Source organism: Chiloscyllium plagiosum, unplaced genomic scaffold, assembly GCF_037043375.1.
Source record: "Chiloscyllium plagiosum isolate Xiang-an unplaced genomic scaffold, Cpla_swu_hap1 HiC_scaffold_2, whole genome shotgun sequence".
In the NCBI taxonomy this organism is placed as follows: Eukaryota; Metazoa; Chordata; class Chondrichthyes; order Orectolobiformes; family Hemiscylliidae; genus Chiloscyllium; species Chiloscyllium plagiosum.
Genome location: NW_028270140.1, coordinates 74208176 through 74234170, shown reverse-complemented (window position 1 = coordinate 74234170; position 25995 = coordinate 74208176). Strand labels below are relative to the sequence as shown.

Sequence of the window (25995 nt, the reverse complement as noted above, 5' to 3'; positions counted from 1 at the left end):
TCTTGTCAGCATGGACATGTTGGACCAAAGGGTCTGTTTCCATGCTGCACATCTCAATGACTATATGACTTTGTTACCCAGGAAAGGTGAACTACCTCAGTAATTTGGGCACCAGATTAAGCTAACCATTTTATACTTTTATTATGCAGTAGAAATATGAATGATATTTTCTCCTAAGTAAAGGATGCCATCAAGGTGCAAAAACTGTGCCTTCAACACAAATGAGGCATTTAATTTTTGTGTCAGCGCATTGTCACAGCTGATATGTCTCAAGGACTAGCGAATCGCATCAAACAGCACTTTCCTCTGAATGTTTGCAATAGGAAGAGTACTGACAGTACTGGACCCAGCCTGTTCTTACAAAAGTCTGGTCAAAATATCAAATCTACAACGCTTGGTGAATAATCTTAAGTGTGCTAAGAATCACACTGATGACCAATTTAAGATTATCAGTGATGTGTGCAGAATAACTAATGTATGCCTACAAGAAGCTTTATCCTTTACAGGGCACTTCTCTGCAGGAGAGAGAACATCTCCAGCCATTGCAATTTTTTTCAGTTAAATAAAAGCTTTTCTCGTTGTTATTTTTTGGCAATTTGACTCTATCAGAACCCTTTTCTCAAACTTTATAAAATGTTGTTGAAGGTTATTGTGGTGCAGTGCTGCCAGCTCTGCCTCTGACCCAGGAGGGTAGCATTCAAGTCCCACCTACTCTCTGAACAGATTCAAAAATATCTTTAAAATATTGTTCCCCTTTGAAATTTGGAACCCTTACATCACTGCAGGCAGAAAGGTTTGACAGTGTCTTCTTGTTCAGCAATAGAGGCATTTTATTTAAATTTGCAAATGCTAATGAAAGATTCTTTCTCTACCTGTAAGGGTCACAGTGATGTGTAGGACAATCAATAATCCACCTGATGTGAGCTGCTATGTTCTTGGTCTTGTCTACATTGTGTACCTTTGTTGCTTAAAGAAGATGGAGATAGCCTGTTCACTTTTGCTACATGGCTGCGAGGACAATAGTAGAATCTTGTGTGTAGATACCCATAGTGTTCTTCCTGGAACTCAACTATCTGTATCCATAGGGGAAACTGTCATTAATTTGTCCTTACTCTGATGTGTTCCCTGATACAGGAACGAAGTAGGCCAAGGAAGCCAAGGGTTAAATGATCCCCTCAGAAACATAGCCTTTAAGTTAACAGTCATTAATCCTTGCTCTGGCTGCCTGCTGATCTGGACTATATTTCTGGAGCTTGGCTTCTTATCTTCTCCAGTGCCAGTTGGGCCATTTGCAAGATTCTCCTATTCTCCACTGTTATATGAGGGAAGCTCTCCATGTAAAGACATAGTGCACAGCTGGGAACTACTTTCTAACTCCAGATGCAGGCATTTACCTTGAGCAAGAGTTCTCTCTGCTTTTGCATTATTCCAGGTGTTGATATGTGGTTGTACATTAGACTGATCGCTCTGCCAAGGAGCTCATGAGCTTGAGAGCCTGAGGCATGGTTGATTTTGTTGCCATCAGATGCTGCAGTTGTCAATTATGATCTATCTTTGCACAAGGGAACTCTACCATACTACTGCTTCTACAGGTCCAAATACTGAGGGCAAACTCATTCTCCTGATGTTCTGTCGACCTCACAGAGCATCGCTGTGTCATCCCCTATTCCCCTACCCCAAAGGAGGACTGTCCTCAGAAACCTTTGCATCTGATATGGCCCCCAGACATTTCGATTTGATTTCTTGTTGCCCCATGTACCATGATACAGTGAAAAGGTTTGTTTTGCATGATGGACAGGCAAATTGCACCATACAAGATGTATGAGATAGCAGAACAGAGTGCAGAATATAGTGTTACAGCCACAGAGGATGTGCAGATAGGGAGATCAGAATTAATATTTGAGGTCCATTCAAAAGTCTGATACGACTGGGGGAAGAAATAGTTCTTGAATCTGTTCATACATGTGTTCTACCTTTTTATACCTTCTGCCCTCCGGAGGATGATGGAAGAGAGTATAACCAGTGAAGGAGGGATCTTTGATCATGTTTGCCTGCTGAGAGGTAGTGGGAAGTATAGATGGGGTCAATGAATGAAAGGCTGTTTGGGTGATGGACTGGGCTGTGTTTGCAACTTTCTGTAGTTTCTTGTGATGTTGGGAGGAGCAGTTGCCATATTTTTCCTTTTTGCACCCAGATCGAATGGTTTCTATGGTGCATCTATAAAAATTGGTAAGATTCCTTGTGGACAAGCTGAATTTCCTTCCCCTCCTGGGGAAGTAGAGGCATTGTTGTACTTCCTTGACAATTATGTCTATGTGAGTGGACCAGGGCAGATAGTTGGTGATCATTACTCCTAGGAACACCTCAGCATCATTGATCCAGACAGGGCAGTGCCATCCACTCTGCTTCCTGAAGTCAGTAGCCAGCTTCTTCCTTTTGCTGACATTGATGGAAAGATTGTTCTTTTTGCACCAGACCACTGAGCAATCTCTTTCCTGTTTTGACTCTTGTCATTGTTTGAGATCCAATCTCCAACGGTGGGGTCATCAGCAAACTTGTAAATGGAGTTGGAATGGAACTTGGCGACACAATGGAACTTGGTGGATAAGGAGTACAGTAAGGGTCCACTGGTGTTGAGGTTTATGGCGGAGAGGGTAATGTTGCCTATTCTTACTGATTCGAGGTCTATGGGTCAGGAAGTTGATCCAATTAGGGGGGAAGCCAAGACCTAGGTCTTGGAGTTTAGAGACTGGTTTAGTTGGAATTACGCTGTTGAAGGCTGAGCTGTGGTCAATAAGTGGGAGCCTGGTGTAGGTATCTTTATTATCCAGATGTTTGACAGATGAATGTAGGACCTGAGAGATGGCATATGCTGTGGACCTATTTTGCCAGTAGGTGAATTTCAAAGGATCAAGAAAATCTGGTAGACTGGAGTTGAAGTGAACCATGACTAATCTGTTGAAGCACTTCTAAATAATGGAGGTCACTTGGGTTATAGTGCTCACTCCTGGCTTTGGTGTGTAATATTTAATCTTGCTGTAACTTTCTGTGCTGATCTGAGATTTGTTTTTATTTGGTTCACACATAAAAAGCTACCTGTTTTAGCACCCAGCTAGACTTTTTCTGAAGCCTGCCTTAATTAACAAAAGCCCTCGATTTCCCTAGTATCCTTGGAGTGGAAGGTATCACACCCATATCTAAGTTTGTTCAATATCCTTTAATCTGTACTTTTGTGCATCTGCCAGGTAGTGGCTAGTATTAACTTTGCCCTTTGCAAGCTTTTATGCTGTAACAATTTTCTTATAGGATTTTGAAATCCATTGCAATGCACTGGAATGGATGAAACTAACTGAAAACGGGCATGATCGTATTTCAGATTAGATTAGATTAGATTACTTAGATTACTTTACAGTGTGGAAACAGGCCCTTCGGCCCAACAAGTCCACACTGACCCGCCAAAGCGCAACCCACCCATAACCCTACATTTACCCCCCAACTAACACTACGGACAATTTAGCATGGCCAATTCACCTGACCTGCACATCTTTGGACTGTGGGAGGAAACCGGAGCACCCGGAGGAAACCCACGTAGACACGGGGAGAATGTGCAAACTCCACACAGTCAGTCACCTGATGTTACTGACCTAGAAGACTCAAGTACTCCAGTATTAGAGAACATAATATTTCCGCGAACACATTTTTTCTTAGTCTTTAAACAAAACAAAATGTTGGTTATGCACCTTAAGAACTCTATACTTAATGTGTGACTATAAGCAAAAATAGTTAGTTTTATTAGAGTTAGATCCTACTAAATTTTAGATTCTGATATTTGATCATTTAAAAAAAATCTCATTAAGAATGATTGTTTATCATTCACTGAAACAAATATTCCTTGCTTTCCAATTAAACCAGTTGAACATTGTTAAAGAACAGAGATCTGAAGAGGACCAACTAGCAGAGTTCAAATTGCATACACTTTCCAGTTCAATCAAGATGCTGTCTGATGGATCCATGAATGCTGCTGTGAAACTTTTTAACTGTATGCTGGATGATAAACGAAAGGCGATACAGAAAGCCACATCAAGGTATTTCTTTTTCAATGTAGACAGTACAAGCTCAAGTATAGTCCAGCTTTTTGGTAATTTTTCTTTCACAGCAATATAAATTGTTACCCTGCATTCCAGGCCCACCTATTTCCACATAACTTTTGCAAAGTTATCTGGCTTTTTTTAATAGACTGGGTACAAGGTTCATCCATTTGTGGATCAATTCTAATTGACTTTTGTACCACATTTTACATATGAAAGCATGCAACAAGTATTTCAAGTGATACCCTGCTAATTCTACATCCCAAATCAGCAGCCAGTCTAATTTTATGGGACATCAGATATTGTTCATTGTCTTCTGAAATTCGTTGTGCATACTTTAATTTATTTGCCCAAAGTACAAGGAAAAATTGGTAAATTTCTGCTAGATAGTTTAAGATAAGCAAAGAAGCCATTGGAGAAAAGTAGCAAAACTTGTCTGTTTCCATTTTTCACCTGTCAGCGACAGCACTTATTTAGTTTTTGCTACATCAATTAAAATGTCTGATCAGAGCAGTGTATAATTTAAGCTCCACTTTCTCTGACTTAGAATTATTGACAAGATACTAGATTATATTTACCTTGCTTATTGCCTACAATTCCATTGTCCTCAAAGTAACAAGGTGAGTAAATACCTTTTTCCCCTTTTAATGACATTTTTAAAATGTAAATTATATGATATTTCTTTTAAAAATAGTGACAGAAAGAGGTTATTCATCCCCTTGACTTGCTGTACTGTTCTGGATCATGCCTGTTCATGTACCTCCAATGTCATATTCTCACACTATCTCCATATTCCTTAATGTCACTAGTAACTTGAAATGTATCAGTTTATGTCATGAAATTAATCAAATGACTGAATTTCAGTAGCCCTGTGGGGTAGAGAATTCCAAAGGTTTGCCACATTTTAATGAACAAATTCCTCTTCATCTCAACCCTAAATGGCTTGGCTTTTATTCTAATACTGTGTCCCTGGTTCTAGAACTCTCAGCCAGTGGAATCATACTTTCTGCATCTGCTCTGTCTATCTCTTTAAGAATTTCAGAAATTTCTTTGAGATTGACTGTCATCTAAACTCCAGAGAATTTAAACCAGTTTCTTTAATCTGTCCACATTGTTCCACCATTCCAGGAATCAGATCCTTTATGGCAAGTTACTCTTCCTTAGTCAAAGGGACCCAAACTGCACACACTGCTCCTAGTACAGTCAAACCAGTGTTCTATACGATTAAAGTAAAACTTCTTTGCTCCTGTACTCAAATCATCTTGCATTAAAGGTTAACATGCCATTTGTCTTCTAAATTACTTGCTCCACCTGTGTTAGCTTTCAATTGTTTATGAAAAGGACATCATGTCCCTTTTAGATATTAGGACTTTCCAAACTCTCTCCATTCAAGAAATATTTACACCTCTATTTCTTATATTAGAGCAGACAACCTCACATTTATCCTTATTATATTCCATCTGTTATGTTCTTGCCTACTTACTCAGCTTGCCTAAATCCTGAAGCCTCTTTGCATCTCCTTCAGCTCTTCTTCCTACCAAGTTTTTTTATTATTTGCAAACTTATGAAAATATTACAATTTGTCCCTACGCCCAAATAATTGATGTAAATTGTGAACAGGTGGAGCTGAGGTACTGCTCTTTGCAATATCCTGCCGGCCACAGCCTGTTAGGCTGATAAGCAACCAGTTTATTCTAACCCCCTGCTTTCTGCGTGTTGATCAATCCTGAATCCGTCCAGTATATTACCCCAATCCCTTGCACTTTAATTTTGTTTTCTAACCTTCTGTGTGGGACTTCCTCAAAAGTCTTCCAAAAAGCTACATGTGTTATATCAAATGGTTTCTCCCTTGTTGGCTATGTTAGTGACATGCTTAAAAAAATTCTGGTTTGACCCAATGACTTCCTGTCATAAATCCATGATGACTCTGGCCAGTTAGACAATTATTTTCTAAATATCCAGTAATCACATCCTTTATAATGGATCTAGTATTGTCTCTATTACAAATGTCGGGCTAACAAGTCTTTAGTCCCTTGTTTTCTCCATTTTTCCTTTTATAAACTGTCGACGGTTGCAAAACCCTTTCCGGTCTCGGGTAACTTTGCAGAATTAATACAGTCAGTTCTGCAATAATGCAGTAGTTCAGTTCTCATGCAATTCCGTGTTGTAAGAAAATTGCATAATAGCAGACCATTTAAACTAATGGGGCCAGTTTTAGCATTATAATCAATATATGCTTTAAAAGTTCACATTTTAAAGACAGTGTCCCCTATTCGCCAATCGTGTTACAGTGAATTTATGTAAACCAAATGGGCATTGTAACAGAATGACCTGTAGAATTCACATTATTCACTATCTGTAGCAGTATCTTTAAAATACTAGGATTCTGAGGAATTGTCAACTTGGCGTGCTGTTAATTTTGCCATTGCTACTTTATTACTAATAATTTACTTCAGTTCCACACCTCACCAGACTTTTGAATGTTTATTATTTCAGGGCAACTTCTTGCTTCTTCTTGAAGATGAGCACATAGTAGTTTCTCCGGCATTTCTTATTATTATTCTTACTAAACTCTCCTGTAATCGACCTACATTCTCTTATTGCTTTCTTTATCAATTGTCGGTCCTCTATTGCTGAGTTGTAAAATTCTTCTATGCTCTGGCTTACAGTTTTAGGCAAATTTATAAATCTCCTTTTTTGTTCTAATACAATCTTTAACTTCCATGTTGGCCTTGGTTTTCTATGGGGCATTTTGGAAAATTGAGCATTAATCCCTGAATTACAGAGCCATTGCTTATCTACCATCAAATATTTCAATTTATTTTTCCAATTGCCCCCAGCTAGCTTCCTGCATATAGCTTCAAAATTGCCCAAATTCCAATTCAAAATTATAGTTTCAGGTTGAACTAATTTTGCAAGTTTAATGGAAAATTCCATTATACAATACTTGCTACTCATTACTGGCTCTTTAGGAACCAGATTAATAATTAGTCATTTTTCACTGCATAATACTGGATCTAAATTAGCTAGTGCCCTGGTTAGTTCTTCAACATACAATTCAAGAAATCTATTGTTAATTCTTCTTCCAAAGCATTGGTGCTCATTAGATTTAGGAGAAAGTGAAGACTGCAGATACTGGAGATCAGAGTCGAAAAGTGTGGCGTTGGAAACCTCCAAGGAGCAAGAGAGTTGATGTTTTGGGCATAAACCCTTCATCACATATTTCCTGATGAAGGGCTTATGTCCGAAACGTCGACTCTCCTGCTGCTCAGATTCTGCCTGACCTCTTGTGCTTTTCCAGTGTCACACTTCTCTGCTCATTAAATTTACCCAGTTTAGATGTAGATTGAAGTCACTCATGATTATTGTATTTCCCTGGCCACATGAAACTCAAATTTCCTGATTTATACTGTATCCTATACAATCACCATCTTTTCAAAGCTTGTAAACTATTTCTACCAATGATTGCTGCCGTTTACTGTTTCATAGCTCCACCCAACAGATTCTACATCTTATTCTTCCAATTGGAGATCCTCTCTCATGTACTCATCTTGTAACTTATTAGCACTACCACTTCCTTTTCCTTTATGCCCATCCTTCCTAAATAGCGTTAATCCTTGAATATCCACTGCCCACTGTTGATCAAGTTTATGTCACATATCTGTTAAACCATATTCCTTCACTTGCACCATCTATTCTCTGTCTTGATGTGAATGCTGCATGTGTTCAAGTAGAGGACTTTTAATTCTGCCGTTTTAACATACCTCTAACTTGACTTTGGTTGATTCCAGAGCTTAGTTCTGTTGTTTTCCAATGTGATTTACAGTTTTTGTGGTTCCCATACCTAGCTTTGTTTTAGAGTCATAGAGATGTACAGCATGGAAACAGATCCTTCAGTCCAACTCGTCCATGCTGACCAGATATCCTAACCTAATGTGGTCCCATTTACCAGCACTTGGCCCATATCCCTATATAACCATCCAGATGCCTTTTAAATGCTGTAATTGTACCAGCCTCCACCATTTTCTCTGGCAGCTCATTCCATACACGCATCACCCTCTGTGTGAAAAAGTTGCCCCTTAGGTCCCCTTTACAGCTTTCCCTTCTCACCCTAAACCTATTCCTCTAGTTATGGACTCCCCCACCCCAGGGAAAAGACCTTGTCTAATTATCCTTTTCATGCCCGTCATGATTTTATAAGACCATAAAACCATAAGACATAGGAACGGAAGTAAGGCCATTCGGCCCATCGAGTCCACTCTGCCATTCAATCATGGTTGATGGGCATTTCAACTCCACTTACCCGCATTCTCCCCGTTATCAATCTCTATAAGGTCACCCCTCAGCCTGCAACACTCCAGGGAAAACAGTCCCAGGCTATTCAGTCTCTCTGTAGAGTTCAAATCCTCAAACCCTGGCAACTTCCTTGTAACTCTTTTCTGAACCCTTTCAAGTTTCACAACATCCTTCCAATAGGAAGGAGACCAGGATTGCACGCAATATTCCAAAAGTGGCCTAACCAATGTCCTGTACAGCCGCAACATGACCTCCCAACTCCTGTACTCAATACTCTGACCAATAAAGGAAAGAATACCAAAAGCCTCCTTTACTCTACTGTCTACCTGAGACTCTACTTTCAAGGAGCAATGAGCTTGCACCCCAAGGTCTCTTTCTTCAGTAACACTCCCCAAAACTTTACCATTAAGTCTATAAGTCCTGCTCTGATTTGCTTCTTTGCCGTCCACTACATCTCCAATTTTGATGTCATCTGCAAACTTACTAACTATACCTCCTATATTTACATCCAAATCATTTATATGAATGATGAAAAGCAATGGACTCAGCGCTGATCCTTGTGGCAGACCACTGGTTGCAAGCCTCCAGTCTGAAAAGCAACCCTCCACACTACCCTCTGTCTTCTACCTTCGAGCCAGTTCTGTATCCAAATGGCTAGTTGTCCTGTACTCCATGTGATCTAACCTTGCTAACCAGTCTTTCATGAGGAACCTTGTTGAACGCCTTACTGAAGTCAATATAGATCATGTCCACTGCTCTGCCCTTATCGTTCCTCTTAGTTACTTCTTGAAAACACTCTATCAAGTTAGTAAGACATGATTTCCCTTGCACAAAGCCATGCTGACTATTCCTAATCCATCCTTGCCTTTCCAAATACATGTTCATCCTGTCCCTCAGGATTCCCTCCAATAACTTGCCCACCACCGATGTCAGGCTCACCGGTCTATAGTTCCCTGGCTTTCTTTACCACCTTTCTTAAATAGTAGCACCATGTTAGCCAATCTCCAGTCTTCCAGCACCTCACCTGTGACTATGGATGATACAAGTATCTCAGCAAGGGGCTCAGCAATCACTTCCAGTTCAACTTATTCCTAGATGGCTATCCCAACAGGCATCAAGTTCCGCACACCTATCATTTCCGTTCTTGCTGAACTGTACAAGTGATCAATCTCCTAATGTCTTGAATTTAAAATGTGTACCCTCATTTCAGGTGTCTGTTCATGGCCTTACTGTTCCTCAATATTAAAATCCACTGCCACTTGTCTGTCCTGAACACAAGGACATAATTAAGCCATTTAGCCCCTCAAGCCTTCTCTGGCATTCAGAAAATGCTGTATATTCCAAGCCAAGTTGCTGTGCTATCTTAATAATCCTTGATATTATTAGTAACTACAAATCTGTCAATCTGTGTCTTTAAATTATTTAATTGTGGAGCTTCCACAGAGTATAGGGAAGGTGATGGCCTGGTGGTTTTATCACTAGACTATTAATCTAGTAATCCAGAATGTTTTGGGGGCCCAGGTTCAAATCCTACCACCCCAGATGGTAGAATTTGAATTCAATAAAAACAATTTCGGAATTAAGAGTCTATTAATGACTTTGACTCCATTGTCATTAAAACCCATCTGGTTCACTAATATCCTTTAGGGAATGAAACTACCATTCTTATCTCATCTGGATTACATGTGAATCTAAACCTAAAGCAATTTGGTTGACTCTTAACTGCACTCTGGGTAATTCTGGATGGGCAGTAAATGTTAGCTTAGATAGTCATGCCCTCATACCAAAATGACTAAAAATTCCAATGATTCATCATCCTCTAAACAATGAGGCTCCTCCTCCTCATATCAGTCCTAAACTGCTTGCCTTTTAGTCTGAGACACACCCCCATCAACCCACTCTCCACTCCCAGCACCTTCCCTTGCTGCTGCAAGAGGTGGAAAACCTATGCCCACACTCTTCTCTCTTCCCCCCGCCCCCCCACGCACACACTTCCATCCAAGGCCCAGAGGATCCTTCCACATCAGGCAAAGATTTTCCTGCACCTCGAAACACCTCATCTATTGTGTCCTTTGCTCTCAATGTGGTCTCCTCTACATTGGAGAGACAGGAGACCAACTTGCGGAATGTTTTAATTGTTTGAATTCTTTCTCGGGTTCCCATCTCCTTGACATGCTAGTTTAAAGTCTTTCCAACAACACCAGCAAATCTCCCCATGAATAAATTAGTCACTGTCCTACTAAGATATAATCCATCCTTGTGGAGGTCTTACCTGCCCACAACCAATCCCAGTGCCCCAGAAATCTCAGGCCCTCCCTCCAGTACAATTTTTCAAACCACTTAAGCTCCTGGTCTCTGTGCACTGGGAGAGCAATCCTTATTTTTGCAAGCTTGATGTCACAAGATTGGCGCTTGCTACATTTCTTTGAAGAATCATTGTCCTCATACAAAACCAAACTGGAGAACTGGTTAGTGATAGAGGGACTTGGGGCACTCCTGCACTACCTACCTACCATTCTCTGTGACTGCATGCTCTTGATCTGTGATATAACCATTTTGTAAAGTGTGCGATCTAGTAATTCTCAGCTTTGCAGATGCACTACAATGATTCTGGTTGCTGCTTGAGTTGCAAATGCTGAAGATTTCTTTTTCAGTTGACTACAATGCTTGCTGCATCGTCTAGGCCTTATGAAGTGACCCAGAATTCCTATCTGGCAGACTGGACATCTCATGCATCTACATGTTCTTCCATGCATGAAGTTTGCATTCAGACTATTGACATTAAATTAGAGACTAGAATGAAGAGTATCAAATTATTCAATAATTAACTACTATAAATCCGGATCTTTATACACGCTAGATACTTGATCAATCAGCTTCCGCACTTGTGCAATTACTGTTTTTGTTTTCAAACTTGGCTGCAACTGCAAACATAGCTCTCATCTTCTATTCATTGTGCATCTCTGAATTTTCTTACAGATCCGCTCTGTGCTCTCTCGCATTCGCTGTCTCGCTCTCTTTTTTTTCTTCAGGCACGTGTAAGCCCTGATCCTATATGTGACTGCCTCACGTTGATTTGTTGTTGTCACATGCACCAAGATTGAGTGAAAAGTGTTGTTTTGCATGCTATACAGGTGGATCATACTATACAAAGTCCAGCAGGGTAGCAGAACAGAATGCAGAACACAGCATTACAGCCACAGAGAAGATGCAGAGGGAACGAAAGATCAGAATTAACATTTGAGGCCTGTTCAAAAGTCTGATAATAGTGACGAAGAAACTGTTGTTGAACCTATTCATATACGTATTCAAACTTTTATATCTTCTGCTGGATGGAAGAGAGTATAATCGGGTTGGGACAGATCTTTGATGATGCCGGTTTCTTTTCTAAGGCAGCGGGAAGTACAGATGAAGTCACTGGACAGAAGTCTGGCTTGTCTGATGAACCGGGCTGTATTCATGACTCTGTAGTTTCTCTTACAGTCTTGTGAACAGCAGTTGCCATAGCAAACTGTAATGCATCGAGTTACCATGCTTTCTATAGCTTTCTATAATTTCCATAGCCTCATGAGGAAGAGAGACATTATTGTGCTTTCTAGACCATTGCATCAACGTGGGTTGACTGGGACAGATTGGTGATTGTCACTCCCAGGAACTTGATGCTCTGGACTGTCTCCAGCTCAGCACCATTGATGCAAACAGGGGTGTGCCATCCACTCTGCTTCCTGAAGTCAGTGACTAGCTCCTTAGTTTTGCTGATGTTGGTGGAGAGATTGTTGTCTTTACACCATGCCACTAAGCATTCAATCCCTTTCCTGTATTCTGTCTCATCATTGTTTGAGATTCCACCTACAATGATGCTGCTGTCAGCAAACTTGTACATGGAGTTGAAGTGGAAAATTTGGCAATACAGTTGTGAGTGTATAAGGGGTATAGCAGAGATGGTGAGTATGCAGCCTTGCGGGGCACCAATGTTGAGGATTATGGAGGAGGAGGAAGTTTTGCCTATTCTTACTGATTGCAGTCCATGGGTCAGAAAGTGGAAGATCCAGTTACAAAGGAGGGAACCAGGACCTAGGGCTTGGAGTTTAGAGGTGAGTTTGTTTGGAATTATGCTGTTGAAGGCAGAGCTGTAGTCATAAGTAAGAGTCTGATGTAGTATCCTTGTTATCTAGATGTTCGAGGGATGAGTGTAGGGCCAGGGAGATGGCATATGCTATGGAACTGTTGTGCCGGTAGGCGAATTGCAAAGGATCAAGGCACTTTGGTAGGCTGGAGTTGATGTGAGCCATGATTAACCTTTCCAAGTACTTCAGCATTATGGAGGTCAGAGGTACCTTATGCTGTTTAGATCTTGTCTCTGTTCAATTTTTTTTACGATGGCTAACCCACTTAACATGCACACTATGAGGCAATACTTAGCATTACAAATCCGCCTGAAATGCTCACCTTTGGACTGTGGAAGGAAAGCAGCGCAGCGAAGTAAACCCATGCAGACATGATGAGAATGTGTGAACTCCACAAAGATAGTTGCCCAAGACTGCAATTGAACCCAAGTCCCTAGCCTTGTACAGGAAAGTTTGTCTGTTTTATTACATTAATTGAGTTTTGATTATCCAGTCTCAATAACCTCTGATATTTTTATATTCTTAAACAGAACAATTCCACTTCTCCAATCCTTTCATTTAATTGACTACTCTTCATCCCTAGTTATCCAGCAAACAAATATCAATTCTACCCTCTCCAGGAATGTTTGATTTCAAGAGGTCTCCATAATTTTCCTACATGGGATAAACAATGATTTGCAAAGATTTAGCATTTCTTTGTTTTTAAAAAAATTCAATATCCTTTTTTACAAAGCCAATTATGCCATTCACTTTCCTTAACCACCTTATCAACTTGCATTGCCACCTTCAAAGATTTATGACCGTACATCCGCAGATCATCTCATCTTATACTTCCTTAAAACAACACCATTTATATTACTTTGAAAAAAACGTAGTGGAGAGACGAAGTATCTTCATTTTGAAGGATGGTAAGATCTAGAACACACTACTTGGAAGGGCATTAAGATCAGATTCCATCAAAACATCCAAAAGGTAACTTTCTGAGCTGAAAGAGAACAGCTTGCTAGGATACTAGGGAGAAAACTAGAGTGTAGGATATGTTTCAAAAGAGCTGACACAGGTAAGATGGGCTGAATGGATTCCTTCTGTATGATCAATTGCTAATATTCTGGACATTATTTACTAATTTATTTCATATCCTTCTTCTCTGATCCTCACGAAGTTCAAGTTATGTATCAATCTTACACTTGCTCTTTCCCATTTCCAACAAAATACTGATTTGTCCAACTTTCCCTCCTGACCACTATATTAATTGACATTGTACTAAGGAGCTGTAGCAATTTATAATGTAACTTGTTTTTAAAACCCCTATCAGTCTATCACCTAAAGCCTGTAGAAATGAAGTCTAAGTCATTTGTCATCATTTTGTCGTCATTCCCTAAGGACATGCCACATATCCAAATACAGCAATCAGCTGCTAAATTAGTTCGTACAGCTGCACCCTTGCCTGCATAATGTGATTGCTAAACAGTTGTTGTAGAACTTCTAAATTCTTAATGTTGCTGTTGTGACCAGAACTCTCCTGACTCTTTGGTCTATCAACATCATTCAAACCTCCAGTTGTTAAGTCAAATTCCTCTGACTCACTGATCTACTCCTACTTCTAACAGCATATTTCTCATCCACCACATTACACCTTCCTAAAATTGGATTCAGACTCCTAGAAGCTCACCCAGAATTCAAGCAATTACTTGGCCTCGTGTAAAACCTCTTAAGTAGTGCAGTTAAGTATTGATTAATTGTCATTTCTTGATATAGAAGGCAGATTCCAGGAATCCAGTGGCCTCTTACCTGATAGCTCATTGGGTACAAATGATAAGATTTGGCCCAAAACCACATCCTCCTACTCTTCCCTTTTTGTTATGCTTACTCTTCTTTCTACATGTCTTTCCTTCTTCCCTTTCTTGTCCACAATCCTCTAGCATCTTGGCTGACTTGCAAGAAGTTAGGATAATGTAATATTTGCCAGTGTTGAGATGACAATGTTGGGGTGGGGATTAGAAAGTTTGTATCACAATTTGATAAATAGTGTGCAGGAAGGTTCACGTAGCTGTGGAATTTGTTCCTTAACTGATAAAAGTAATTCCACCACTTTGTATTTGTGAGAGCCATGTAAACCTACAGGACTTCAAGTTGCTTTTAATTCCATGATCATTTGGGATTATTCCTTAATCAGTTCTGGTATCTAGGACTAGAGCTATTGCTAGGAGCCTGAGTTCTTCCCAGATAACTCTGCAAAACCAGTGTTCATGAAGGGTTGGATGACTTCCAGGTAACAGGAAGCATATTTGTTCTGTGATTCTACCAAGTTGATTTCAAACAATAGGCTGGAGGTTCCATAAATCATGGCTTTGGTAGCAATGTTTACTCCTCTGCAACGGAATTTGCATTATTTCAGGTAAATATAAATGCTGAAAGTATCCAGTAGGTCAGGCAGAATCTGTGTAGATTGAAATCAAACTAAAGTTTCAGGTTAATGGCCTCTCATTGGAACATTAGCTTTCTTTCCTCAAAAACTGTTTAGCCTGCTATCTAGTCATACTAGTTCTTGTTTTTATTTCTGATTTTTACCATCCACAACAGTTTGAAAATGATGTTTTACTTATGTTGATCTTTCCAATACTTGAATTTAAGATACCTTAGCAAAATATAGACAATAAGTTTTGTTGCATCAGATATTTAAATGGTTTGGGAACAAAAAGACCTAGGTAGTTATATTTTGCTTTTTCAATCTGTTTCATTTTGTCTAGTAATTGCTAATGTGATTATTTTCCAAACTTTAGAATGATAGAAATGAAGCTAGGAGTTGAAAAGAATGCAATGATGGACCTCTACTACAAACAAGGAAGAGAAGGAATGGTTCTAGATGCAACTATACGTGATATTCATGTTTGTGCAAGTATGGAATTTCTGCTCACAGTGGCTGACTTTTTTGTCAAGGCAAATAATCAGGTCTCTACAGCTCCAGTGAATAAACCAGCTGCGATGACGTCAAAAGAAAAAGGTTTGGAAGATAATTAAGGGCATTTGGATATTTTTAAAGTTGATGGAAAAAAATTATACATTTACATTCTTTTTTATTTATTAAAGTACCACCGCAAGCTGCGTCCAAAATGGAGCTTAGTGTTCACATTCAGAATCCAGAGATTGTCTTTGTGGCAGATTTGACCAGAGTGGATGCCCCATCACTTGTGGTGACTGCACAGTGTGAAGCTGACATTAATAATGATCCAGAACTTCAACAGATAACTGCAACTATTAAAGATCTCAAAATTATGGCCTGCCCATTCCTAAAAGAAAAGAGAAAAGATCATGTTACCACGGTATATAATGATGAATATAAAATTTTCCATTTTCTGTTTCAGTAAAGTTTGTGATACTTTGCAAAAATCTACACCTATTTTGTTGAATATTTCTGCATTTCAGGTTTTTTAACTTAAACATTGATGTTGTTTCTACTTTAAAAGGTATCAAGTCACAAAATTACTAATGCCATTGATTGGCTCAATCTAAATCTAAATTATTGGATATGCTGTAATTACAGGAGTATAATCTTGCATGTATAATGTGATATTTTCAATTCTGATACCTAGGTCTTACAGCCTTGTAGTGTATTTTTCCAAAGTGCACAAGCTACATCTGGTCCCAGTTTCTTGGAGTTGGCAGTGAAATCACTAATGCTGAAAGTAAGAAGATATTTAGTTTTTCTACATAATTTTTCTGAGTTGCAAAATAATTTAAAAATGCTTGCTGAACAACTTTACCTATTTTGTGTGTTATTTCTTAGGTATCTCCTGTTATTATTAACACTGTGATTACAATCACATCTGCCTTAAATCCCACTGTTGATAGTCCACATGAAAAGGACAGTGAAATACCACCTGACTTGTGGAATAAGAAGAATGTGAAAGACTTAAAACTCTGGTTTTTGGAGAAAACTAAAAATAATGAAAGTAAGAATGGCCCAACAGCACAATTAGAATCGACAGAAGAGAACCTAAAAATGACGGTGGACTTCATTTGCTTGACGCTCGAAGCAGGTGTTGGACATAGAACTGTTCCAATGCTTCTGGCAAAGTCAACTTTTAAAGGAGATGTTAAAAACTGGAGCACATTCATTAATCTGCATTGCCATCTTAACTTAGAGGTATGAAGTGATGGAAAATCCTTTTTTACATAAACATGCATATGTGTTAGGCCCATTCCTGGTAATGTTTTTATTATGTTTTCGGCAATGAAGCTTTGTGATGTGAAATTCTGATTAAGTAAAGTAGTTGAAATTTGATAGTTCTAGTTTGTTTTAAAATGAGCAGACCTATTAGTACTCAGCATGAATTTAAGAAAGAAAATTAGTGCATGTGTTTTTAACAGTGTCATTTTTCAGATTAGATTTTATACCAGGCTCAGTAGTTGGATTTTTAAAAAATATCTATGGTGCTAGCAGAAGTGAAACAGGGTGATGTGCTAGTATTTGGTAGAATTTAAATTTGGTTAATAAATCTAGAATTGAAAGCTAGTCTCATCTATAGTGACTACACGCTACCATTGATCGGTGTGAAAACCCATGGAAAAGATGGGAAAGAAATCTGCTTAGCTGGTCTGGCATTTCTATGACTCCAGATCCACACCAATATGTTGACTCTTAACTGATTTCTGAAGTGGCCCAGCAGGTCACTTGGGTTAAGGGTAATTAGGGATGGATAATTGCAGAATTATTATGGCACAGAAGGAAGCTTTTTGGCTCATGGTGTCTGTATGGTTCTTCAATGAGCATTATTATATAGTACGATTCTCCTATATTTTTACCATACCATTACATATTCTTTCTATTCAAATCATCATTTAATGCCCTTTTTTTCAATGCCTCAGTTGACTCTGTCTTCCACTAAACTTCCAAGCAGTGTGTTCCAGACCTGAACCATTGATTTTCTTTTTCTTCTTGCATCATAATTGCAAATCACTATTTCCCACATTCTCAATCCCTTTGCAAACACAAACAGTTTCACCCTGCCTATCCATGCCTGTCATGATTTTATAAATGTTTATCTATAATAAATACCAATACCCAAATTCCATGAGAGACTAATGAAAATTTAAGTATGTGTAAAATGTGGATGCAGGTACTTGAATTGTCAAGAAGTCAAAGCATTTGATCAAATCTCCTGGCCTTCAATTTTTTCACTTTTTTAAAAAGTCTGTTAATTTGAAAAGAGTGTTTGCATTTTTTGTTTGATTACATAAGCCTGAGGGCAATCATTATAAAATTTGCACTGAATGACTCATTTCACAAGCTATTATTGTCACAGTGGCCGTCAACCAGCATGGTTTCATTGACAGTTGCACAAGGTTATGAAATGTATTATGAAGGGCTATAAACTTCAAAAGTGATTAAACACCTGAATATACTTTTTTCTTCATTCCAGTGCAATAAAGGTATCATTGCCCATAACATAATCTCCTTGACCTGAGTCATTTAGTCACCTATTTCAGAAAGCATTCACATGTCAGTGACATTACTGAGTCCTTAGTTGCTTGTGATCCAGACTGGGGAAGAACAGCAGATTTCTTTCCCTGAAGAATACCTGTGAACCAAATGTATTTTTAACAATTGATGTCATGGACCACAGTCACTGAAACCAGCCTTGTATTTCAAACTCATGAATTCAATTTAAATTTCACCAACAGCTATGGCGGGATTTGAACTCCTGTCCCCAAAGCATTAGATTGTGCCTTTGTATTGCCAGTCTAGTGACATTACCATTACACCAATGTCTAATTTTTACAATCTCAAAGTTCAAATGACCGCTCCCAAAGGTGTCTCAGGATGGATCTGACAAGGTTGCCAACTTCTCCAAATAATTCTGGCAACTTCACACTTTTCAGATGGTCTAAAGTCCATAAGTTGTGTTTTGAGCACTGATAAAGATTTCTTGAAAGCAGCTGCACTTCCACATGTGAGGCGGTCTCCATGAATCAGGAATGAGCAAATAGCAGTCTCTCTCTTTTCAACTCCTGTGAAAATGATAGGTGCTGGAATTGAGGGCAGGACTTCAAGTTGGGGCTGTGGAACCATTTTTTGAGACAACCTCTGGCTTAGGCATTGCTTCAAGCATTCAGGCCACGATCCCATTAAAATGTCACCAAAGTCATTGTAGATACTGTTGGCTCTGCTATGACAGGAATTGACTTTAATGTAATTGAAGAATGTAGACCGTTATTTATAGAATGCAAACTTTCCTTATATGTATTAGATTAAATGGCATAGCTTTTGTGTGATTTTCTTATAATGTGATTTTCTTGTGACATTGCACAAGAACTGAACTATTGTGTTATGTCAGAACCGACTGCATCTAGTTATAGACATAGTATACACAAACGTGTGAATTTACACTATATATATAAACATGAAAAATTATGAGTAAGGCTATTCATTTTCCATCTCCAGCCTGTTCTTCCATCTTGATAGTAGCATGGCCTCAACTTTACTTTTTTGACTACCACCAATAGCCTTCAAGTCCCCTGTTAGTCAAGAATCTATTCAGCTCTGCAGAAAAATATGCAGTAACCCTACCTCCAGTACTCTCTAGGGAAGAGAGTTCCACAGACATTGAATCCTCTTGGTCGTAGAGAAGGTGGTCCATACCTTGCTTATATTGTCTTCTGTGAATAGACACAGATCGTGGTCCATACTGGTGTCAGTGACATAGGCAGGAAGAGAGGTGAGGTCCTGTAAAGGGAATTTTGGGAGTTAGATGGAAAGTTGAAAACCAGGACCCCTAGGTTTGTAATCTCATGCTATGGAGGACAGAATTAGGAAGATAATACAGTTGAATGCTACAGAGTTGATGTAGGAGGGAGGGCTTTAGGATCATTGGGATCTCTTGCATGGCTGGAAGGACAGGTTGCATCTAACTTGAGGGGCACCAATTTTTTTTTGAATGGAGGTTTGCTAGTGCCACTTAGCAGGGTTTAAATTAGGTGTTGGGGGATGGGAACAGAGCAGAGGGTTAGCGAATGGACTGATTGAGGAGCAGGTAGAAATTAAGTCAAGCAAGTTTAAGAGCAGGGTTACATTAATGAACACTGTGGGACTGGCAGCCTGAGGTGCATTTATTTCAATTTGAGGAGTATCACAGTAAGGTAAATGAGTTTGGATTAATATGTGGAACTGTGTTGTTGCAGCCATTCCATAAAATGGGCTGAGAAAAGGGCAATATTAGCAGTTCAATGTTCCAGGGTTTAGATTTTTCAGGTGGATTGAGGGGGAATTAAAAAGGATGGTGAGTTGTTAAAGATTGTGGAAAATGTCACAGCTGTACTAAGAGGGCATCTTGGATAGCTCATCTGGTGAGGCCATATGTGTAGAACTCAGGAAGTAAGAAGGTGCAATCATAATGATTGGGTTATAGCATAGGTCTTCCAATAGCCAACAGGAGATAGGGGAACATGCATGTATGCTGATCATGGAGAGATATAAAAACAAAAGTTTTTTAGTAGTGGGTGGCTTTTACTTCCCCTATGTTTACTGCGACTCCCTTAGTGCCAGGGGCTTAGTTGGGGCAGAATTTGTTAGGTGGATCCAGGAAGAATTCTTGAAACAATATGTAGATACTTCATCGAGGAAAGTGGCCATACTTGTATTGGGGAATGGCTCTTATTCGGATTTCACTGGCAGAGCATTTTGGCAACAGTGATCATAATTCCATAAGTTTTGAAATATTTATGGATAATTATCAGACTAGTCCTTGGGTAAAAATGTTAAATTGTGGCAAGGCTTCTTACTAAAGCGTTGGACAGGAACTGGAAAAGCTAGATTGGGGGTGGCTGTTTGAGGGTTGACAGTTCAGAGACTTCAAGGGCAATTGTTCAGAGTTGAGGACCAGCATGTTTCTATGGGAATGAAATGTGAGGATGGCAAGATGTAGGAATTCTGGATGACGAGATGTTGGAAGTTCTGTTGAAAAGAAAAAGGAAGCATATGTAAAGTTCATGAAAGGCCGGTATGTAAAGGCCGGTGAGTCTCACTTCTGTTGTGGGCAAAGTCTTAGAGAGAATTGTAAGGGATAGGATTTTTGCACATCTGGATAGGAATAATGTGATCAAGGATAGTCAGCATTGTTTTGTGAAGGGCAGGTCGTGCCTCACAAACCTTATTGAATTCTTTGAAAAGGTGACGAAGGAGGTTGATGAGGGGAAAGCGGTAGATGTGGTATATATGGATTTTAGTAAGGCGTTTGATAAGGTTCCCCATGGTAGGCTACTGCAGAAAATACGGAGATATGGCATTGAGGGTGAGTTGGAGGTTTGGATTAGGAATTGGCTGGATGGAAGAAGACAGAGGGTAGTAGTTGATGGCAAAGTTTCTTCATGGAGTGCCGTCACTAGCGGTGTTCCGCAAGGATCTGTTTTGGGACCATTGCTGTTTGTCATTTTTATAAATGACCTGGAAGAGGGGTTAGAAGGTTGGGTGAGCAAGTTTGCGGATGATACGAAAGTCGGAGGAGTTGTTGACAGTGAGGAAGGATGTGGCAGGTTACAGCAGGATATAGAGAAGCTGCAGAGCTGGGCAGAAAGGTGGCAAAATGGAATTCAATGTAGCTAAGTGTGAGGTGATTCACTTTGGGAAGAATAACAAAAAGATGGGGTACTGGGCTAATGGTCGGATACTTGGTAGTGTGGATGAGCAGAGGGATCTTGGTGTCCATGTACACAGATCTCTGAAAGTTGCCACCCAGGTAAATAGTGCGGTGAGGAAGGCATATGGCGTACTGGCTTTTATTGGTAGAGGAATTGAGTTCCGGAGTCCTGAGGTCATGATGCAGTTGTATAAGACTCTGGTGCGGCCGCATCTGGAATATTGTGTGCAGTTTTGGTCGCCATACTATAGGACGGATGTGGAGGCACTGGAATGGGTGCAGAGGAGGTTTACCAGGATGTTGCCTGGTATGGAAGGAAGATCGTATGAGGAAAGACTGAGACACTTGGGGCTGTTTTCATTAGAGAAAAGAAGGTTTAGGGGTGACTTGATTGAGGTGTACAAGATGATTAGGGGGTTAGATAGGGTTGACAGTGTGAACCTTTTCCCGCGTATGGAGTCGGGTATTACAAGGGGGCATAGCTTTAAATTAAGGGGGGGTAGATATAGGACTGAAGTTAGGGGTAGGTTCTTCACTCAGCGAGTCGTAAGTTCATGGAATGCCCTGCCAGTAGCAGTGGTGGACTCTCCCTCTTTATGGGCATTTAAGCGGGCATTGGATAGGTATATGGAGGATAGTGGGTTAGTATAGGTTAGGTGGGCTTGGATCGGCGCAACATCGAGGGCCAAAAGGCCTGTACTGCGCTGTATTCTTCTATGTTCTATGTTCTATGAAACTGAAATTGGACAAGGTCTTTGAGGAATATAAAGGAACCAGAGAAGAATGTAAACAAGTAATTAAAAGGGCTAAAGGGGTCATGAAATATTATTCATTGTACTTACCAAGGAGAGTCCAAAGGCATTTTGAGCATATATTAGGAGCAAGAAAGTAGCTAGGGAAAGGGTAGGTCCACTTGAGGACAAAGAAGATAATTTGTGCATGATGTCAGGGGACGTGGGTGATGTCCTTAATCAGTACTTGGCATTGGTATTCACCAAGGAGAAGAATATGGATGATGGTAAGATTGTGGATGGGTATATTGATATTCTAGGGCATGTTGATATTAAAAAGGTTAGGGTGTTAGGTGTCTTGAAAAACATTAAGGCGGATAAGTCCCCAGGGCCTGATGGGATTTATTGCAGTATATGGAAAGGGACAAGGGAGAAGATTGCTAGGGCCTTGGCAAGATCTTGTAGCCTTTTTAACTATGGGTGAGATCCCAGAAGACTGGAGAATAGCCAGTGTTGTTCCTTTATTTAAGAATGACAACTGGGATAATCCAGGAAATTATAACAGTGGTAGGGAAATTATTGGAGAAGATTTTTAGGGACAGGATTGGCTCACATTTGGAAAATAACAGACTTATTAGGTACAGTGAGCATGGCTTTTTGTGGAGAGGTCTTGTCTCACAAATTTGATTGAGTACTTTGAAGGACAATATAGATTTTACTAAAGTATTTGATAAAGTCCCTCATGGTAGGCTGGTCCTGAAGATTAAGTCATTTGGGAGCCATGGTGAGTTGGTAAATTGGATAGAAAATTGGCTGGGTCATAAAAGCCAAAAGGTAGTTGCAGAGGAGTCTTTTTCTGACCAGAGGTCTGAACCAGTGGTGTTTTCCCGAGGATTGGTGCTGGGATCTCTGTTTGTAATATATTTATAAATGATTTGGGTGAAAATGCAGGTAGTCTGATTAGTAAGTTTACAGATAATGTAGAAATTGGAGGAGTTGTGGGTAGTGAGGAAGTCGTCAAAGAATCCAATAAGATATAGATCAGTTGGATGGAGAAATGGCAGATGGAGTTTAATCTGGCCAAGTGAGGTAATGCATTTTGGGAGATCAAATGCAAGAGGAAAATACACAGTAAGTAACAGGACCCTTAGGAATGTTAATATGCAGCAAGATCTTAGGGTGTAAGCTGGAATCAATGTTGATCTGTTTTCTTCTCACAGATGCTGCCAAATCTATTGTGTTGTACCAACAATTTGTTGTTTCAGATCTCCAGCATTCACCTTCTCTTTCCTTTACCCCAGGAAGTAACTTGGAGTTGAGTATATTAGCTATAAGGAACGGTTGGACAAACTAGGATTGTTTTCAGTAGAGTGACCTGATAGAGATATATAAAATTTAGAGGCGGGGATAGGATGGATAGTCAGTCTTTTTTCAAGGGTAGAAATGTCACATACTAGGGGGCATAGGTTTAAGGTGAGAGGGGGAATGTTTAAAGGAGATGTGCAAGGCATTTTTTTTTTTAAACAGAGGATGCTAGGTTCCTAGAATGTGCTGCCAGTGGAGGTGGTAGAAGCAGATATAAAAGCAATGTTTAAGAGGCATTTGTGCAAATACATGAACAGACAGATAATGAAGGGAATACAGACCATGAAAAGGCAGATGGGATTAGTTTAGCACAGCATTGTAATTGGCACAGACATGGTAGTTGAAGGCCCTTTTCTTTTGCTGTATTGTTCTATATACTATGTTATACCACTACATTACTACTAATCCCCATGCTTGAAGGCTTTCAGTTCCTCAGTACCAAACTCAGTTTGCTTATCCACCCTGCAAATCCACTTATGTTCATACAGACCACAAAATCTCAAAGTTGTTGGAAATTACAATAGTTAGCTGCTTTATCTTCTACCTTTTCATTCCCTTATTTGCCATGGATACTGTCACACGCTTCTGTCACTGGCTGTTGACAGAAATGGAAGACTCTATCTTAAGAAGTATGATTGCCTCCAAGTGTCCAGGTAACTATTAGTGATCTGATGCAGTGTGTGAACTCAGTTAGCAGCTCAATGACCTGAAGCTGTTGTATTAGATTGGCATTCTCATGCTGCTTTATTCTATAATCATAATGCATTACCTGCAGTGCCATTATGTTAATTTACTTATTTTTCTAAAATATTTTATGATTAATAAATCCTACAACTTTGAAGAAGTTTTACTCCTGTTTGTAAAAACTTACTGACACTCTTGAGATCAACACCATCCAGGAGAAAGCAGGCACTTAATTGGCCTTAACTATTCAGCCCCTCCGTAATTAGTACATCAAGTGAACAGTATATACCATTCACAAGATGTACTGGCAACGTGCCTTCTAGGCAGCTTCAGTAGTGCATTCCAAATCGGTGACATCTGAGCCACAAGACAAAGGCTGGAGATGCATGGTAAGCTGCCTGCAATTCCTATATCTTGTCTTGGAAGTATGTTCACTATATTCTGTGTCAGTGGTTCAAACATTGCTGGAACTCCCATTCTCAAAGCACACTGGGTGTACTTGCCCCAAATGGACCACAGTGGTTCAAGAAGGGGCTTGCTGCAATATTCTAAAGAGCAATTAAGGATAGAGAATAAATTCTGACCTCATTAGTAATGCCTACATCCTTTGAAAAGAACAATTCAAAAACGTTTGAGGAATCTGGAAGAGAAGAAAGAGTCAAAATATTAACTGCTCACCATTTTCTTTTTCCATTAGGTGCATTACTATAATGAAATGCTTGCTGTGTGGGAACCGCTACTAGAACCATTAGAAATTGAAAACAGTGATGAATTTAGACCTTGGGAACTTGGGATTAAGGTTTGTGCATTGACCATCTTTTTAAATAAATGCTTTGATCTAGATATTAGAATTATAACTCAAAAATGCTACCATATAGTATACTACGAATAGAAGCTTCTTCCAGCTGCTTCGAGGTTCACTTTGATGAGATTTGCTAATGATGTGATGTTTTGTGTATTGCTTTGCACTGAAAATGTTGATAATTTATGCTCAAAATTATATCAAGGTTCATGGCAAGACGCAATGTTGATCAGTTTTCATACTTTGGCAGCCTTCTCTCAATGAAGACAGATATCAGTGATAAAATGCATCATCTCCAGTGTCATTGCAGTCAATGGAAATAGACTGATGACAAAGACCTCACTTCCATTATTAAGCACATGGTCTACTGGACAACAGTTGTTATCTGCCTTCCTGTATGCATCGGAGATATGGACAGTGTACAGCAGCTGTTCTGGATCATTATATGATCAGAGTTGCCTCAGCAAAATCCTGAAAATCCAGTGGATGCTTTGATATCAATGACCTCCTTCAGGACAACATCCTGAGCATTGAGGCACTGGTTACAACCAATTGCATTGGGCAGACCACATCATCTGCATATTTGATGCAAGTCTTTTAAACAAGCTGTCTATTTTGAGCTTTGTTGTATGGATTTGTGCAAAATGGGAACATAAGCAGATCTGATGACCAGTTCTGAGGAAGAGTCAGTGGACTCAGAACATTAAATGTCTTTCCTTTCCACAGATGCTACCAGACCTGCTGAGCTTCTCCAGCAATTTCAGTTTTTGTTTCAGACCTCCAGCGTCCACAGATCTTTGTTTTATTACAGTGGACGTAAATAATTTGGAACCTTGAGCTTGCTCTGATATCCAGTAAAATTATGGTTGATCGGTTTGTTTTACATTCTATTTTCCCATCTACACCTGATAACTTTTGATTATCTTGCCTTCCCTTAAAGTAGGCTAATCTATCTTTGCTTTTAAAACAAAAATAAATCAATGACCCCACATTCCCTAGCTTTAGAGACAGACAGTTCTGAAGTCACAGATACCTCTGGGGGAAAAGAAAAATTATCTTCATCTGGAAAGGATAGCATCTAAGTTTTAAACTGTGCTCTAGTTCTGAACATCACCACACGAGGAAACATCCTTTCCATCTTAAAACCATACTTCAATCAAGTCACCCCTCATTCTTAACTTCAATAACTAAACTACAATGAAAATGAGCCAAATCTGTGCAACCTTGTAAGTCAATCTATTGATTCCATCTGGAAATCCATGTCTG

The 25995-nt window shown here is 39.5% G+C and overlaps 1 protein-coding gene across 7 annotated transcripts in view; it reads left to right on the top strand.

The window, feature by feature from the left end:
* vps13a (vacuolar protein sorting 13 homolog A) overlaps nucleotides 1-25995 on the top strand; it is a 422990-nt gene that overhangs the window by 208622 nt on the left and 188373 nt on the right. For all 7 annotated transcript variants that reach the window (XM_043712521.2, XM_043712545.2, XM_043712559.2 and 4 more), the window contains 6 exons: nucleotides 3913-4085; nucleotides 15295-15515; nucleotides 15602-15834; nucleotides 16105-16197; nucleotides 16299-16658; nucleotides 24625-24726. In XM_043712521.2, the coding sequence (XP_043568456.2) occupies nucleotides 3913-4085; nucleotides 15295-15515; nucleotides 15602-15834; nucleotides 16105-16197; nucleotides 16299-16658; nucleotides 24625-24726 (1182 nt within the window). The remainder of the gene's footprint in view (nucleotides 1-3912; nucleotides 4086-15294; nucleotides 15516-15601; nucleotides 15835-16104; nucleotides 16198-16298; nucleotides 16659-24624; nucleotides 24727-25995) is intronic.